General features: G+C 54.3%; 6 protein-coding genes across 6 annotated transcripts; 2 read left to right on the forward strand and 4 right to left on the reverse strand.

Moving 5' to 3' along the window:
- Positions 1–329: 329 nt before the first annotated feature.
- TPD3 (protein phosphatase 2A structural subunit TPD3) lies at positions 330–2,583 on the reverse strand (the record flags this gene model as incomplete). Its single annotated transcript, XM_083197459.1, has 8 exons — positions 330–686; positions 739–1,076; positions 1,128–1,228; positions 1,280–1,539; positions 1,593–2,084; positions 2,135–2,286; positions 2,347–2,452; positions 2,518–2,583. 8 exons carry the CDS (start codon positions 2,581–2,583, stop codon positions 330–332), a joined length of 1,872 nt encoding a protein of 623 aa, XP_083046927.1.
- A 1,020-nt stretch (positions 2,584–3,603) lies between these two features.
- Positions 3,604–5,557, forward strand: FRS1 (phenylalanine--tRNA ligase subunit beta; the record flags this gene model as incomplete). Its single annotated transcript, XM_083197460.1, has 3 exons — positions 3,604–3,656; positions 3,764–5,452; positions 5,512–5,557. The coding sequence occupies 3 exons, from the start codon at positions 3,604–3,606 to the stop codon at positions 5,555–5,557; spliced, it is 1,788 nt and encodes a 595-aa protein (XP_083046928.1).
- Positions 5,558–6,361: 804 nt separating this feature from the next.
- Positions 6,362–8,926, reverse strand: YMR1 (phosphatidylinositol-3-phosphatase YMR1; the record flags this gene model as incomplete). The annotated part of the gene is made up of 2 exons (XM_083197461.1): positions 6,362–8,647; positions 8,921–8,926. 2 exons carry the CDS (start codon positions 8,924–8,926, stop codon positions 6,362–6,364), a joined length of 2,292 nt encoding a protein of 763 aa, XP_083046929.1.
- A 651-nt stretch (positions 8,927–9,577) lies between these two features.
- On the forward strand, positions 9,578–10,506 carry RPS3 (40S ribosomal protein uS3; the record flags this gene model as incomplete). Its single annotated transcript, XM_083197462.1, has 2 exons — positions 9,578–9,600; positions 9,756–10,506. The coding sequence occupies 2 exons, from the start codon at positions 9,578–9,580 to the stop codon at positions 10,504–10,506; spliced, it is 774 nt and encodes a 257-aa protein (XP_083046930.1).
- An 898-nt stretch (positions 10,507–11,404) lies between these two features.
- On the reverse strand, positions 11,405–13,047 carry ACO1O0_008097 (magnesium transporter NIPA-domain-containing protein; the record flags this gene model as incomplete). The annotated part of the gene is made up of 5 exons (XM_083197463.1): positions 11,405–11,888; positions 11,946–12,237; positions 12,296–12,547; positions 12,882–12,925; positions 13,025–13,047. The coding sequence occupies 5 exons, from the start codon at positions 13,045–13,047 to the stop codon at positions 11,405–11,407; spliced, it is 1,095 nt and encodes a 364-aa protein (XP_083046931.1).
- A 2,247-nt stretch (positions 13,048–15,294) lies between these two features.
- ACO1O0_008098 (uncharacterized protein) lies at positions 15,295–17,522 on the reverse strand (the record flags this gene model as incomplete). The annotated part of the gene is made up of 2 exons (XM_083197464.1): positions 15,295–16,392; positions 16,449–17,522. 2 exons carry the CDS (start codon positions 17,520–17,522, stop codon positions 15,295–15,297), a joined length of 2,172 nt encoding a protein of 723 aa, XP_083046932.1.
- Positions 17,523–17,746: the final 224 nt, after the last annotated feature.

Raw genomic sequence — 17,746 nt, forward strand, 5'->3', positions numbered from 1 at the left:
TATCTGGTTACTCCGAGCAGGAAGAAATAATAGTGGATATCGTACATATAGTTTTTGTCTTCTTCCGAGGCTCTTTTTTCTCTTAGCGCATCGTTCATCTTTGCCGCATACGAAGGTTTTTAATGCACCAACGCCCCGCCCCGTCAGTACCATCCCCAAACGATCCGACATCACCACGGTTCTGCGCCTGTCGCCATCTAGTTTGAGACATCGTGAATACTACTGCCTGGACCAAATGAACACCCCACCGGCTGGGCAGGGGATGTCAACAGGGAGAGTCGGGCAGTTGTGCAAAATGACAGGAATTGCTTCATTATTTCTCTCATCATCTATGGTGACGTATTCATTGGCTCCCCGCCAGCTGGCGTCGCCGTAGGCTCGGCCCCGGCCGTAGTCGCAAAGTACCGGACATCCACGTCATCATCCTTCTGCAGCTTGTTGAGGTTGGGTATGATCTTTTGCTGGATCAGTTCCTGGCCGCGTGGGGAGGGAACGATCTCTGCACCCTCCTTCTCCAGCGAGTATAGGGTACCCTCCTCCGGCAGACGGCGCAGGGTGTTGACGAGAACGGCATATGTCTTGGCGACATTGAAGCGGATGTTGGGGATCTCATCGTCCACCATCTTGTCGAGCATAGGCAGAATCGACTCGGCAATAACATCCATGCTGACAACGCTGGCAAGGGTCTGGTAACGATTGGTCAGCGCAGGCCAGGAATCATGGAATATTCGGACTTACCGAGATGGCGAAGCACGTCGTCATTCTGTAGAGATAGTTGGGGTGGTTGCCCATCTGCATCACCCGGGGGATGATAGCCTCGCTAGCCCACTCAACACCAAAGACCTCCGTCAGTTTCTTCAGATTGTGTGTCGCAGCTTCCCGGATAGAGAAGACCGTATCACCCAACCAGCCCATGCAAAGGGTGCTGAGCTTCTCATCGAAGAACTGGACTCCTAGCTGGCTTGAAAGCAATGGGATGTACTCGATGATGGCCAGGCGCACACGCCATTGCTTGTCTTCGGCCAACTGGATGATGGCAGGGAGAAGTGCCTGAGAGAGGAGCTCAATTCCGATCACTATAGATGAGTCAGCCCGTGTGCGCCATCAAATAAACGCAGGGGAATCACCTTGGTTGACAAGCTCCAGCTTTGAGATGATATGAAGCCTGACCTCAGGAAACTCGTCCTTGAGCATCTGCAAAAACATGGGGAGAAGATGATCAATCGTCCTGGACCAGCATTAGCATCGGGGACAAGTGCTTGGAGCTGCGGTGGCCTACTCTTGCTTCCCCAAGATTGGAGCCAGACCACTTATCTGAGTCCCAAGCGCGGCCCGCACGTGTTGGGATGTGTCCGAAACTAGATCTTCGATGCTGCTCATGATGTCGGAAAGCAGAACCGACCGGTCCACGAGAGCGCAGAAACCGGGAATCTGTCCAGCAATTGCCGTGCGCACCTCCGCCTCATTATCCTTTAGAAGCTTGACAAAGGCGGGTACGAGATCTCTTGACACCACCTCATCGTCAACAGCCTTGGCGATCTGCAGCTGGTCAACAACTATCCATTTGAACGGGGCACCTGAATATGCTGTACCTTCTCAAATCTATCCGCAATCATGTAGCGAACCCTCCAGCTCTTGTCTTCTATCAGATTTCGCAGGGATGTCAACAGTACACCGTGGCTGGCCTGCTGCTCCTTGGGGACTACTTCGGCGATCGAGATGAGAGTCTCGACTGTGAGCAGCCGGACGCTGTCCTGGTCGTCTGAAACAAGATGCTGGAAGAGGGGTATCATCTCTTCGATGACGACGGGGGCGGGCATCTCCTTGACGAATTTGGAAAGGTTGGTAGCCGCCTGGCGACGCACCATTGGGGTCTCGTCGTGAACCAGCAGGCCAAATTGCTGGCGGAGCTGCTCTTGCGACACCGGGGAGACTTTGCTGTAGGGGGCTGTGAAGAGGCCGCATCCCGAGACCTTGGATGTGAACCAATCTGCCTTAGAGAGTCGGAGGGTCAAGGGGATGAAGTATTCTTCGACCTGCTGGCTTGACAGGTCGCCGCAAATCTTGTTGAGGGACTCGACGGCCTGTATGGGTCAGCGAAAGCAACTGGGGGATGGGGGTAAATCAGTCCCACCTTATCTCGCACCACAGGCTCCTCGATGGCAGCGAGGTTCTCCAAAGGGGAGAGCAGGACATGACCCCATTCGGGCCCCCCAACGTATTCCATAAAGCCTCCAAGCTCTTCGCTGAGGGCTACCAGGACTTCGTCCTCATCCTCGACCGATTCTGAATTGTTTCTTGTCAGAGATAGAACCACGGCAGCGCGTCTATCGAGAAAGGACTAACCATCGAGGAAGGGGATGAGCTCCTCCCTCGTACGCTCGGGGCCAAGGGCGAGAGCAATAGTCGACAGCCGATGGATAGCGTTCAGGCGGAGCAAGACATCATCGTGCTGCAATAAAGTCAGAACCGACAGGCGCGGAAAGCATATTCTGGGAAGCCTCTTCATCGTCTCACCTTGAGCTCGTCGATGAGCACGGCGATGGGGTAGAGCTCATCGCTCGTGTTGGTCGCGTCGGCCATGGCAGGTCAGGTCGATGGGCGTCGATGGCGGGAGGGAGGAATGGATGTAATAGCTCTATAGTCTTCAGATGTAAGGAGAAGCTGGTGGCGGCTGGGCCGTGTCGACGTGGGAGAAGGCTCTGGAGGTGGTCGCGAGATTGAAGGAACTGTGATAGGATGCAATGGTTTGCGCAGCGGATCCTCGACACGAGCACACAAACCAACCTGCTGTGGCGTGACGCGAGGTTGGCAGACGTGCGGCAGACGACTGTAGGAATACGTGCGTGGACTGCAGAGTGTCGTGTCGCGGTGTGCCCGAGGAGATGCACAATGTTGATGTCGGGATCAAGGTTGACGTCGGGACGCTGAGAGCAGGTAATGATGGGAGGAGTGGGCAACTGGCGGGGGAGCAACCTGACGCTCCAAACACAAGGTAGCTGCGCTGTTGGGCAGTTGCTGGGCGGTGACCATCTGTTAGTGAGGGACCTCCCCTAACACGTGCTAGCAGACGTCCAATACACCATGAAGTCGAGTTGCATGCAAGAACTGGGGTTGAAGTCGTTGAAATAAAACATTGACGATTATTCTCACAATTTCTAAACCTTCCACGTACCAATTCCTCTACGAGTTTCTCTCACGTCCTGTGCTGATCCAGATGACCGACCCCGAAATCCTGGGTATTGGGCGTGAGTGACATTGTCGCCCCTTATCTGGGGTCTTTGGACTCATGGTCACTCGCCTGAGCTTGTCTGTGAGCGATTCAGCGCCTTGAAGGCCCCGCCCCGCACCGACCACAGGGGCTGCTCCAGGGAGTTCATTAGGCGCTAAATGAGCATCGCATGGCGGTCGGCAACAGGGAGCATCTATCTTCCGATCCTGGACTGAGGCAGCGTCCATGTGAGTGCGGCTTGACTGAGTCACTCGTGGTGGGCAAAAAGTTCAGGTTCCCGCAGATCACAGTTGGGAGCGCAGCGCAACAACGGCTGGAAGGCGACAAGGATTTATCACCCGGCAATCGAACCCTGAGAACTTCCATTCATCATGCCGACCATTGGCGTGGACAAGTACAAGCTCTTCGAAGCTCTCGGCCAAAAGTACGTTGCGCCCATGTCTCGTCCAAGGGACCTGATCTGCCCCTCCTCCCCCACCATCACCACAGGCTTCAACGGGACACTTGGCTGACCGAAAGCCTCGCACACAGATTCACCACCGAGGAGTTTGAGGACCTCTGCTTCGAATTTGGCATCGAGCTCGACGAAGATACCGAAGACCAAGAACGACCCGTCGTCAATGGCGAGCAAGAACCCCCGCAGCTCAAGATCGAGATCCCCGCCAACCGCTATGACATGCTTTGCTTCGAGGGCATTGCCCTCAACCTCAACATCTTTAGGGGCCGCGCCCCGCCGCCAAACTTCAAGGTCGTCAAGCCCAAGGACGAGCAGCAGCAGACCATTGTCGTGAAGCCGGAGACGGCGCAAGTACGGCCACTGGTCGCCGGCGCAGTCCTGCGTGGTATCAAGTTCGACAAGGACCGCTATGAGTCCTTCATCGCGCTGCAGGACAAGCTGCACGCGAACCTGGCTCGCAACCGCACGCTTGTATCGATCGGAACACACGATTTGGATACCGTCCAGGGCCCCTTCACCTATGAGGCTCTGGCACCCAAGGACATCAAATTCATTCCTCTGAACCAGACCAAGGAGATGAATGCGGAGGAGCTTATGAACTTTTACGAGAAAGACAAACACCTGGGTAAATTCCTGCACATTATCCGCGACGCGCCGGTGTACCCCGTCATCTACGACTCCAACAAGGTGGTCTGCTCACTGCCACCCATCATCAACGGCGAGCACTCCAAGATCACCCTTAACACCACCAACGTCTTCATCGAGATCACGGCGACGGATATGACGAAGCTGCAAATCGTCACCGACATGATGGTCACCATGTTCTCAGCATACTGCGCGGATCCTTTCACCGTCGAGCCCGTCAAGATCGTCTCGGAACACAACAACCTCACTCGTGTCACTCCCTCCCTCGAGCCTCGAATCGCCCATGCTGAAATTGATTACCTCAACAGCTGCACCGGCCTCAGCAAGTCCCCCGAGGAGCTGTGCACGCTTCTTAGCCGGATGGCCTATGACGCCAAGCCGTCAGCTACCGACCCTAACCTTCTAGACGTGGCCGTTCCTATCACTCGTCCCGATATCCTCCACCAGTGCGACATCATGGAGGATCTCGCTGTGTGCTACGGATTCAACAACCTTCCCCGGACAGCCCCCAGCCGGAGTGCGACCGTTGGTGGACCTCTTATGGTGAACAAGCTGAGCGACATTGTGCGGATAGAAACTGCCATGGCTGGCTGGAGCGAGGTTATGCCCCTCATTCTCTGCAGCCATGAGGAGAACTTTGGCTGGCTCAACCGGAAGGATGATGGAAACACCGTCATCCGCCTCGCCAACCCCAAGACTCTGGAATACCAGGTTGTCCGTACCTCTCTTCTTCCTGGCCTCCTCAAGACCATCCGCGAGAACAAGAGCCACAGCGTTCCCATCAAGATTTTCGAGGTTTCCGACGTCGGCTTGAAGGACGAGTCCCTTGAGCGCCGTGCTCGCAACGAGCGCCACTTCGCCGCCGCCTGGTGCGGCAAGAGCAGCGGTTTCGAGGTTGTCCACGGCCTTCTTGACCGCATAATGCTCATGCTCCGCACTCCCTTCCTCACCGAGGGCCCATCGGACAAGTCCGACGGCTATTGGATCGAGGAGCTCAATGAGGACACCTTCTTCCCTGGCCACGCTGCTTCCGTCCATCTGCGCCTTGGCGGCAAGGAGGGTCGCATTGGCGAGTTTGGTATCCTGCACCCCTCAGTACTGGAAAAGTTTGACCTAAGGTTCGTTGCCTGCAAGCATGTTTGTTTGATCCGCCACAGATTACTGACTCGTTCCCTAGATATCCCGTCAGCACACTAGAAATCAACCTGGAGGTCTTCTTATAAAGTAAAGACTAGGATCTGAACAACAAGGAGAGGAAGATAAAGTTGAAAAGTGCTTGAGAACACTAGAGCAGCTGGATGTCCTGTACCACATCATTCAAGAAGGTCAGGCTTCTGTGGGGGACTGGGATGGCTCCATGACTTAGATATGAAAGAGACGATTTAAGATGGCACAGTCGAGCAGAGTTAACGGATGCCGTGATTGTGAGATTATTCCAATTTCTATAAATGATATTGGGGACTGATGCAATGCCCTTTGTCCAGGCTGCTTTTCGTAGTCTAAACAGCTACCCCGTCCGTGCCAAAGAATAATTCCAATCGCTTCATGTAAATGAGCCATGATACTGCTTATCATTATTCGTGACTAGCAGTTGATGTACCGGAACTGGCGCCGAGACAATCCCTCATGCTGCTTACTGCTTACACTCCTTTTGTTGAAAGGGGACCCTCATGAGTCTCCAATGTACTTGGCTCTATAGCGGACATGGGGTTCCCCTCGACATCGTTGTTTACCCCTCCCGATGTGTGAAAACTCGAAATTAGGTCGGACGACGGCAGCGAACTCGACGAGGCCGTACCGGTGTTCTCATAGAAATACTGTTCTTGGTTCTCGACGGCATTAGACAACGACGGTTGAACAAACTGCCACTCATGGATCTTCTCTGAGAGCGGAAAGCCCCCTTCGATGCCACTGTAGCTTAGTCGAGAGAGGCTTCGGAGGCGAGGACGGCAAGGGTACCGCACCGTATCTTGTGTCTCGGCGATCAGGTAGGGCTTTGGGTAGTCCTCGTTCTGGAACATGACCCCCTACGTCATATCTCGCAGCTCCTGATCGCTACGAGTTGCCGTGGCGGCCGGCACAGGTCCGTCGTTGCGAGCAATGTTGCCCAGCATTCCTTTGCCAATATTTAGACCTGCAATTCCGTCCCGGAGGGTGGAGAAAGTGTTGCTCCCTTCAGCTGAGGCACTTCGCCTCAATGACTGATGGTTGTCCCCTGGGGTCAGGGTCTCATGCGCGGATTCGACCGCAGTCAACACGGACTGGCTTGTCGTCAGACCAGGAGGTTGGGGAGTCGAGGTTGCCGAACGGGCGCCTCTCTCAGCACGAAGGCTCGAAACGGCGGCTTGATGGTCGCTTTCGGCGGCTGCTGCCGCAATGAGGGCCCCGTTCATCTCATCATCCGTGCGACCAAAGAGCTGGTACCACCACCTTATCTCCCTGAGATTTGGGGTGATGATTCGTTCCTTGCCTTTGACATGATCATCGATGGTAGGGTCAAAGTCAGGATTGGTGAACTCTTGCCTGCGAGAGAGGAAATAATCCCAGACGGAAGATGTCCTCTCGGATACCCGGGCATCTTTCCTTTGCTTCTCTGAATTGTACAGGAATGTCCCATACTGGCAAGAATATAGATGGTATAGAAGCCGCCTGAGGAAACGTTCGTTGAACTCGAACCGGTCTGGGTATTGCCGTACAAGCTGGTAGACGCAATCTAGGAACTGGTGAAAGACCGGGCTCACCATTCTAGGGGTCGTGGCTTCGTCGTTCACCACCTTGCCGGATGCTGTCTCACTAATACTGTCCGGGTCTGCATCGTCCTTGTTTCCCTGGTTGAAGAAACGCTTTGCCCCGCTGAGGACATTCTGGAATGCATCATTCCGCCCATCGTTCTCCCCAGGTTGGACCTTGGATCCCGCGAATGCATCCCTCTGCACGTTGAACCAGTCCTCGTGGTTCAGATGGCCAGAGCGTAGCCTAAACATATGACCAAATGATAACCAGTCTTTTTCGACAACGGTAATGAATCCGTCAATGGTGCGGAAGAAGGGGTCTAGCATGATCTGAGCTAGAGCGCTGAGCTGGCTTGTCCGGTCCCACCCATCGGAGCAGTGGATGAGGACGTGAGAATGTTGGATGCCTATCTGCCGCACAATGATAGCGGAGCCATCTAGGACATCGCGAACATGCCTTAACCAGTCGCTTTGCTGCAATACCTCGCGGTTCGGGGGTAGGGGCGATATGTCGGCATCCTTCAAAGCGTCGACCACCTTATTAAGTGAACTACGCATGACGTGAATGTTTCCAATGCTAAGGAAGATCTTTCGCGCAAACTTATACTTGTCCATATTTTCGGAACCCATGCCCTGGAGCTGATTCGCCATGGCGTTGATGGTGGGACGAGCATCGACAATCAGATTGGTCTGCTGGGCTCCATATATCAATCGCTTGCCAGTCTTTTCGTCGAACATGACCATGGATTTGGAAATGAGTTCGTCTTCTTGTCGTTCTGTCTCTGACCATTCCAGGTTTAGCGCTGAGCTCCCTTCGGCAACATCCTGCTGGCTGGATACTGGAGTCGCATTCTCCGAGTTTGCAGGAACTGATGCTGAGAAGGACGCGGCAACAAGCTTCTCATCCTGGACGTTTGTCTTTCGAGTAATGCCGGACAATGGCTGTGAGCTCCGTGTGATGGTACAGTTGTTAATGGGATGGAGGTATGAGAGGACAGGTACACGGTTCCGCGACCTGAACTCTCGCGCGTACTTGAGGACATTATCCGAGATCTTGGATGGGACCACCAGAAACGCGGGGTATGTGTCGCAAAAAGTGTAGTCCTGATTGATAGTGGTGACCCTCCACCCCTTGTCGGGGAGTTTCTCGCTGATCCCCTGCCTTCTGAATTCCGCCTTAGGATCGTAGAACTCCCAGCCGTTTATGTCCTTTTCGTTCTTCAGGGGTCTATGCGCGAAAGCATATAACTTCTCAACAGAACCCAGCTTGCACGTGTGGGCCTTGATAAAGTCGAATGCGTCACGGGCAGCATCGCCGTTTGAGATGTTGAAGGTGACAAAGGTGAAGTCGCGACACCGAATTCGAATCGAAGGAGCTTGCCGGGAGCTAGGAGGGACGGGTCTGAAGATGCAGTTCGAGATCATGGGAAAGGGGATCCATTTTTCTCGAGTCTTTGGCTTTTGCGACGGGTCGTCACTTGAGTTCGGTATAGGCGCGCAGAAGACCAGGTGGAAATCAGTTAGGCGAAGGGTGCCGTCGTTAATCTGGCCGCCGTTGATGCCCTGGACACCTTCAATAACCTAGGCAGGTCAGAATACAAGACGAGGATGGCGGTGATAATTCGCGGTGTCTTGCCTTGCGAATCTCCATCCTGATGACGAGCCACTTCCGCCCCTAGCCAGATACTGATATATCGAAAGGAAAGCTTCAGACTCTGGCTGGATCGTATTTGCTACTCCGACCCAGAGCTGATCTGATATGATATTTCGATCGGATACACCGGAGAATAATCGGAGAGTTTAGTCGAGGACAGCGATATGATACTGCCGGTAGATATTAGGTCAGGACAGTACTGCCATAATGGCCTGCGATGTGACCAGAATTTGAGTGAGTCGCTGCTTCCAGTGGTCTAGACACGGTCGGGGTAGAGATAGTTGGTAAACAAGGCGATGGGCCGCAGGGGATTTCAGTGATTCAAGAAGCTAGGGGTGTGCGACTGCAAGTCCCCCGGGTCATCGCGTCAAACCGTGCCTGACTGTAGCTTCTGTTGAAGGTACCCGAGCAGCTGGGCTGGTGACGAGGCGCGGGGCTGTGCATCACCACCACCACCACCACCTCCAACGGCCAAGTAGACGTCAGGCGACAGGGGTGTCTTGGCCGCCAGCACCGAGTGGACAACCAGCTCCCCAGAACTGGAAATCGGTACGTGCCTGATCGGACCTGCCGGCAGCCGCGAAAACCGATTCTCCGAAACGGTGCACGGTGCACCTTAAATGTGAAAATTCCCACAGCACAATTGGTGCTGCTCGTGGTGGGGCCCTTGAGAGGGACACGCCAAAAAGTGTTAGGGCTCCAACCCACACCGAAAATTGAGGGACGACCTTCAGACCAACGCCCACCTGCCTCCGACCCCAGCATCGCGACAACCTCTGCTGTCCTTTCGCCCGCCCAGACCCTCGCCCGTTTTCGAAAAGTCAAGTCGACCGGTCGATCTAACACAAACAGTCAAGATGGCTCACCCCGGAACTCAGATGTGAGTGCGCAATGGCCCCAGCCTGCGAAGACCAGACATAGAAAAAATCATCGACGACTCCCCACCGTTCGAGAATTTGGGTCGCATGGTGGAATTTCTTGGGAGGATGGAACCGAGGAGCCACGATTTGCTAACCCGTTATTTTTCTACTACAGCTCCAAGCGGAGAAAGTTCGTCGCCGACGGTGTCTTCTACGCCGAGCTCAACGAGTTCTTCCAGCGCGAGCTCGCTGAGGAGGGTTACTCCGGCGTCGAGGTCCGCGTCACCCCGACCGTCACCGACATCATCATCCGCGCCACCCACACCCAGGAGGTTCTCGGCGAGCAGGGCCGCCGCATCCGTGAGCTCACCTCGCTCATCCAGAAGCGCTTCAAGTTCCCCGAGAACTCCGTTTCCCTGTACGCCGCCAAGGTCCAGAACCGCGGTCTGTCCGCCGTCGCTCAGTGCGAGTCCCTCCGCTACAAGCTGCTCAACGGTCTGGCCGTCCGCCGTGCCTGCTATGGTGTCCTCCGCTTCATCATGGAGAGCGGCGCCAAGGGCTGCGAGGTTGTCGTCTCCGGCAAGCTCCGTGCCGCCCGTGCCAAGTCCATGAAGTTCACCGACGGCTTCATGATCCACTCCGGCCAGCCCGCCAAGGAGTTCATCGACAGCGCCACCCGCCACGTCCTGCTCCGCCAGGGTGTCCTGGGTATCAAGGTCAAGATCATGCGCGGCTCTGACCCCGAGGGCAAGGCCGGTCCCCAGAAGACCCTCCCCGACGCCGTCACCATCATTGAGCCCAAGGAGGAGCAGGCCATCCTCCAGCCCGTGAGCCAGGACTACGGTGCTAAGGCTGCCCAGGCCCAGGCTTCGCAGGACGTCCGGGCGACTGAGCAGGAGGGTGAGCCCGAGGCTGCTGAGCAATAGGAGGCTCCGCGTCAAGAGGAGTTTCACCAGGTGGAGTCCTATTACCAGGAGCTCCCCCAGGAAGAGGCCCCCCACGAGGAGCCCCCTCAGCCGGAGTTCCATCAGGAGGAGTCCACCCAGGAGGAGTTCGCGTGGTGAGAAGACGGGTTCGTTCCGGTCGATACGGTTGAGGAAGGCGGTGTGGTCTACCCAGGCGTCCATTGATCATTTGCATCTGCTTCAGGGCACGGAAGGGTATCTTGCTTGTAATGGTAGGAAAAGCCATAAAAATGAGACCCGAATCATGATGACTAGACAAACGTATATTGTCACCATCTCTTTTGCTTGGACCAAGTGAAGTACAATTATGACGTGCCCGTTCCCCTGGTGACTGATAATGATTTACTACTCGAATTCAAGGGTCTCATGGTGAAATAGCACTTAGTACTAGTATTGGCCACCTCTGCTCTATCTCTGGCCCAGCTTTGGGAGACCTCTTGCGCCCAGATATGAATTCTCCCTTCTCTTCCAAATCGTCTCCGTTCGTAAATTCGGACCTGAGTATCGTACAATGAGGCGTTCCGTCCCATCATGCTAAAGAATTTCCCCGTAACACCTGAACTCCGCCTTTCTAAGACTCTTCATAACAGATTGGTAAATACCACAGCACACCCTACGTGCCCTGACGCTGGGTACACCTTGCATCCGATGGTAAAAACAATTCCTACCATGAGCATGAGCCCATATGGGAGAGATTGCGGTCAACGAGTTGGCAAATCGAACGAATATACAAAAATAGAGCCGCGGCCGATAGATGGCCGAGAGAGAAAGGTAGGGATAGCGTATCCCAGCTTTCTAGAGGTCGCCTGTCCCTTTTTTTTTCGGTAGATGCATGGATGGCAATATTTTGCATCTCTAGTTACCGATCGTTGGAATTCGGCGGTTGCATTTCGATCTCATCGTATCGAGCTTTGCCATTAGCCGTGCCGTTCGGTCTGTGATTGCCGTTATCGCTATCGCTCTCTTCTGCGAGATCTGCAAGGCCATGACCGCCAGCCTCCTCGTCATAACCTCGCATGAGCCCTTCCCGGTCGCCATGCAGGCTGCTAATGCTGTATCGCTCGGGGTCTCCGCTCCTCCTTGCTTGCATGCTAAGGCGGGTCTGAAAGCTAGACACCATGTCTGTCCCAGTTGAATCATCACCACCTCGTCTGGAACTGAGCTTGAGTCCGTTCGGATCTCTCCGGGATAGGTTGAGCAGATAAACGCCGGTAAAGGTAATGAGAAAGCCGCAGAGGAGCGAGAGGGTGCTGACAGGGTCGGTAGTGTTGAAACCCTTGAAGAGAATGAAGGAGGCGCACAATGTCGCTGTAGTAAAAGTGACATAGTAGAGGGGGTTAACACTATAGAGGTACGTCAGCATCGGGCTCCGCGAGGATTTATTTCTTCCATCTACTCACATGTTCGAAGGAAAAGAAGCCAGCGCCTTGTTGAAGTAGTTCATCTGCGTCAGGATACAGACGGCCGTAAGGATCATGAAGACGTATGTCGACGGGTGGCTAAACTGATTGTTGCCCGCAAAGGTGAGCTTAAGGGCAATGCCGAAAGCCTTGACCGACATAACAGAGATGGAGCCCACGGTCGAGCAGATGGAGAGGTAGATGAGAGCGTTCTTCTTGCCGTAGGCGGGGGCAACCTTGTAGATCATCGTGAGCGCGAACACGACCACAGCAATGGCGTATAGCAAGAATCCTATACACGAACGGTCAACAAAGTGGAGGGGCGAAAAGGCTGCTGCTGTGCAACTTACCTGGCTGGATGGCATAATGCAGAATTTGGTCGATGGTCTTGATGTCTTCATCCGGGGGCGCGTGGAGGACAATAACGACGGCGCCGATCAGGCAGATGGCGCTACCGAGCTTGCCCAATGTCCCTAGCTCTTCTTTCAGGAAGTACGATCCCAACACGGCACCGATAAGGACACTAAGGGCTCCTAGAGGAGTGACGAGAATAGCAGGCGCAAAGGCGTACGCAGCGAAATTGCAGATTTCTCCGATGCCCACTGGTATGAAAGGTCAGCAGCAGTCCTATGGGCTTAGCTGGGTGAAGCTCACAAGTCGAGATGCCAGCCCACCACATTGGATTTTTCAAGTATACGTAGCCATCGCCCTCGAATCCATGACGCTCTTCTGCTTGTATTAGACCCTGGTATAACCTGTTAGTATCAATTCGACATGCGTTTCAGTGCGTATCGTCGGCGCGGACGGGGCGACCATAGCTGCGCCGAGGGATATCGGACCTTTTTCGTGATAACAAAACTAGTACCTAGACATCGGTAATCAGCACCTGAAATATTGCAGGCAGGTGACAGGCAGGTGGAATCAGAGGAAACATACCAATCGCAAGGGCTGATAGCATGGCCAAGCCGAGGCCGATATATCTACACAGCTCAAAGTTAGAAACGGTTCCTGGGGAAAGGGCGCGATATCAAATGCCCCATTGCAACAAGTAGCAGGCCGTGGGCGACAATGGCACGTACTTGTCTTCAAGCATGTCCATCATCTTGTGTAATGGGGGGTCTAATAGCGCTTGGGAAAGAGCAGATCAGGCGCCCAGCGTGGCCTTCGGGACGTGACAGCGATCAGCTGCTACGCGGCGGACAACGAGCGGACGGGTGTTGAGGCTTGCGCCTGGCGAGGGGTTCGGTTCCGCGAAGGCGACACGAAGTCTTGCGGACGGGGCAAAAATCGACTCGGCCTCTCGTCAGCAAGCGCACATCGAGAAGAACGGTGCGCGGCGTCGAATCGGTCGATGATAGGCAACGGTGAGGAGTGGAGGCGAGGTATCGGTGGTGGAGATGGTGGTCGTGGATGTATTCGACTTTCGCCGGTGATGCGACGAGATCGCAACACTGTCTCCGTATACTACGGGTAAGGGGTAGCGGAACGGGATGGTGGTGGTGTGTGTGAGGTGTCCAGTCGCGAGACGAGTACGTACACAGGGAGTTGGTGGGATGGTGGTTGGTCTTCGAGCAGCGGCGCTCGGAGAGCTGGCTGGGTTGGCTGGGTTGGCTGGCCTGCAGAGTGGCAGAGAGCACAGGTGCGGCTTGCGGCACTGCGGACTGCTGGACGCCTGAGAGACCAGCTGACCAGGAAGGTAAGGCGCGGCTGTTGACGGACGGGGTGCCTCGGGCCCCGACTGGAGTCTGTGGGCTGAAGCGTGTCCTTTGCCCGCTGATGAGTGTTTCAAACTCCTTCTCGCCTGCCCAGGTGCCCTTGGACGCCAGACTAAAGGGCCTGAGCCACCGTGTTACGCCACCCAGGCGCCCTGAACGGCCCCACTTCCAGCGAGCTTGTTCAAGGTTTTAGGTGGGCTGCTGGGCCTGCTGAGGGCTGCTGGGGGTTGTTGGGGCCCATCAATCCCCGTAATGCGTGCTCAGCCTCCTTCCTCCTTGGATGCCGGACCTCGCCAGCTCTGCAGCTTTTGCTCCCCACCAGGCGCTCCGAGTTTCAGCCTTCAGGCTTTCAGCCAAACTAAACCCCCTGAAATCCACAGATGTGTGAGGCCGCCGAGCCCATCACGAACCCATCCCGTATTATCTCAGCTCAGCAAGTTCACACCAGGCTGTCCGTCCAGGGCAGACCCCCAGATTGGGGGTTGATCGCACGTGCATCAGCATGCCTGTCATGGTGGTTACCTAGGCAGCTTACCCGGGCAGCTTGCCCCTGAAGATCACCTAGCTCGTTAGAATCGCTCCTCCCTCTCGCCTCAATACCAGTGTCGCAAGCTACACACGAGTACTACCACAACTCAATAATATTTGAATTATTGTCTTATACTCCATACGAATAGGCGTACATACTACTCGTATTTAATTAGGTACCCAAGGCACTTACTACTCGTAGTATTGTGCAAAGCAAAAGTGTTACCATAGAGTCAGTACCAACGGTAGGAGGTTGCTGCTTAAGTAGGTAGTTCCTCCGTTGTTGTGTGATCCATTCCAACGTCATACTTTTACTCCGTACCAGTCGAGCCTCAACCATCCATACCCAGTCGTACTAGAGATGCATGGGTAGCAGGTAGTGCAGGGATGGTTCCATCCATATGTGTAAGAGGAAAACTACATGTTCATGACACATACATGAGTACATAACGATGCCTCAGTAAGATAAGTAGCGCTCGCGATTTTATACTACATAGTAGTACATAGGGGGACCCGAGCTATCTAACGCGGCCCTCGGTCTCCGGCATTCCAATCCATTTACATAGGCCAAGCCATCCAACACTGACCGGCCATGCCGGAGAGCAATACTTCACCTTGCCTCATGTCGAGATTTTGTTCGCCAAAACGTCCCTCTCAAATGTTTTCCTCCAACTCATAAAACGCCCTTGCCTGTTTTCCATCCCTATAATTCAACCAGAATTCGAAACATCGCGATACTGAGAGGGTATACGATTTTAAGAGAGAGAGAGAGAGAGAAAGGCACTCGAAAGCATCGCGCCAAACATGGCATGTCGTCTCCTGGATCATCCAAGGTGTAGGATGATTCTGGTGTTAGTTCTTGGTCGCCGAGTTGCTTACCTATACACGCACCGCTACTGCCATTGGGCGGCTGCGTGAGTCAAGTGTTCTTTTTTGTCATTTGTATCGAGCCCGCGAAGGAACCGAGCTGCCTGTGACGGCGAGCCGTTAGATCGAAGTTAACAGCTTACCAGGCAACTGCCGTGGCGAGGTACTCAATTTAATGAAGGGGCTGGGGGTGAAGTTGCATTGCTGTTTTCCGTGAGGTTAGTTTGCATGGGCACGCCTCAAGATCGTTGGCGTTTAACATCTGTTTCGAGATTAGCCAGGCTCCAGATGAACAACCCGCGGAACATACCTTTCTCGCCTGCCATGTCAAGCTCGTCATCGGGCCGGGCACGCTTGGTTGCGCTCGGCGATGCACTCAATTGGTTTTCTTCTCCAGGTTCCTCGCGCCAGTCAATCTCAGCCAAGTCGTCCGCTTCGGGATGGCCATTTGCCTCATTGAACTGATCTTCAACCACATCTGGTACCGCTCCACCGGAGGCTTCTGGTGCCAATTCGTCATTATTAACCGTGTTGGTCGTGCTCGTGCGCGCATGAGGTGTCTCGGATGTATCAGGTTGGGGCTGATGTCCATTCGTGAATCCCTCATCGATGTCAAAGTCGCTATCTTCCGCGGGGCTATCAACCTCTGCAGCCAAGATAGATTCCGACTGGTTCTCAGTGGTGGCTACATAGAGCTCGTCAGTATCTGAGTGATAAAAGGTGATACTGAGGTCCGAGGGGCGACGACAGTGGCGTGCTCCGCTGCTGTAGCGAGCCCACCGACGGTGAAGGGGGGATATGAGATTGGTTGGTATACCGTTTGTTTCCGAGTTTGCTGGTTGCCCGGTCTCAAGTTTCGCGTCGGTCTGACCGGCGTCGCCTTGATCTAGGTTCTCATCCACTTCTTGCTCATATTCTGCCTCGCTGCCCTCAATCTCCGCATCAACTTCACCATAATGATCGATAGGATTACCATGACTATCGGTATAAACAGGCATCTCATCTACCGCAGCATTCTCGGTAGTATCTTCTACGCTAGCATCACCGGCGCTCTCGTACTCGTCGAATTCGTGATAGGAATCCGCTGCTTCAGCAGCCTCAGCCAGGTCAGTACCTTGAGGCATGGGCGACTCGAAGAGGTGCATGACTTCATCGAGCCCTTTTCCAGCCGCAGCGCTCTCCACCAGCGACTCGAATCGTTTGCTGGTGCTTGGCTTGGTGAAGAGGAATGTGTATAGCATGCGGGAGCAATCTGGGTCCTGATTCTTTACAAGCAAATCGAAGATCTCCAGAATTTGTCGTAGGGTGACATGTGACAAAGAATCCCGGGGATACGACTACACCTTTTCGTTAGTCAATCGCCAATCAAAATCTCACATCAAAGAATGCTCACTTCCGCATATTCAAGTCCCAGTTCATCGACTTGAAAGACAAGCTCCTCCTCTGAGGCAATCTCGTTTACCAGCTCCGATCTGAACCCAGCCAGTAGGGCTTCAATACTGTCGTCGAGGACGGACAGTTCCGTAAAAAAGCCTTCCGAAGAGTGAGAAAAGAGGGGAAACTCGTCCCCCTTGTACTGCACGGTGATAGCTGGGTACTCCGCTTCACCACCATCAAATGATTCTTGGTCGGCAGGTGAGGAAACATGGTCCGTCCCCGCTTCAACGAGCTCTGCGCCATCCTGAGCTGTTGCATCCTGGTTTGCGTCTTGGTCCTGACTAGCTTGGGTTGCTTCGGGCTGCTCCTCTACCTTGTCTTCCTCGTCCCAAGTTATCTCGTCTTCCCCAAAGGGATCCGGGTGAGCCTCGACCGAGGGTTGATCATTTGCGCGAGCATGCTCGTCATCCTGACTAGAGACGTTTGTCGCCGATGGCTCCGTTCCATGGCCGGGTTCTACGTCGTTATCTTCGCCGTATGTCCCCCCCTCCTGATCCGATTCTTGGTCATGGTCCTGGTGGTTTTCAAACTCCTCGTCGCTGCCGCCCCAGGTATTTGGTTTCTCAGGCTGTGCGTATTCTGCTTCGTGCTCTCCATCGTAGCCAAAATCAATATCGTGAATATCGTCCTCCGCCTTGGTCTGAGCCTCAGGAGACTGATTTGGAACGTTATTCTGCGGCTCATGCTCAAGATCTACAGGATGATCTTGGCTCGGTTCGTACCCTGCCTGCTCGTCGGTCGATTCCCCCGCAAAGATACCAGGTGCCATGTCAGTATTGTTTGTTGCATCTTCAACCTTGGTGATGTGCTGGTCGTATGATCCACCAGCGGCACCTGATACGGGAGTGCTGACATCGTGTCCCGCATCAGCTACCGCCACAGAATCCGAGACGTCGATGTCGCCCAGCTTCGCCGCGGTGGCTTCATCCTGCCCAGCCAACTCGTCATCGTAGTCGATAAGGTCATCATCAGCTTGACCATCCACGGGTAGGCCTGCAGACGTATCGATGTCCATTTCGATTTCGGCCATGCCTTCGGTGATGGCGGGGACTAGAAATAGCCTCGACAGTCGAGTGTTTTACACTCTTGAAAAAGATGCGGAAGATATCAAGTCAACGACGTATGATGGGAAGATTTCGACGTGGCTGCTATGATAGGGTAAATCGCAGTGGCTTCGGAGGCTATGCCAAACGTTGTGGCTACGAAAACGGACGCCAGGTAATATGGGGTTCGTCTCCTAGTAGCAGACGCGAC

This window comes from Amphichorda felina (genome assembly GCF_050947745.1).
Source record: "Amphichorda felina strain 45539 chromosome Unknown scaffold_8, whole genome shotgun sequence".
Lineage (NCBI taxonomy): Eukaryota > Fungi > Ascomycota > Sordariomycetes > Hypocreales > Bionectriaceae > Amphichorda > Amphichorda felina.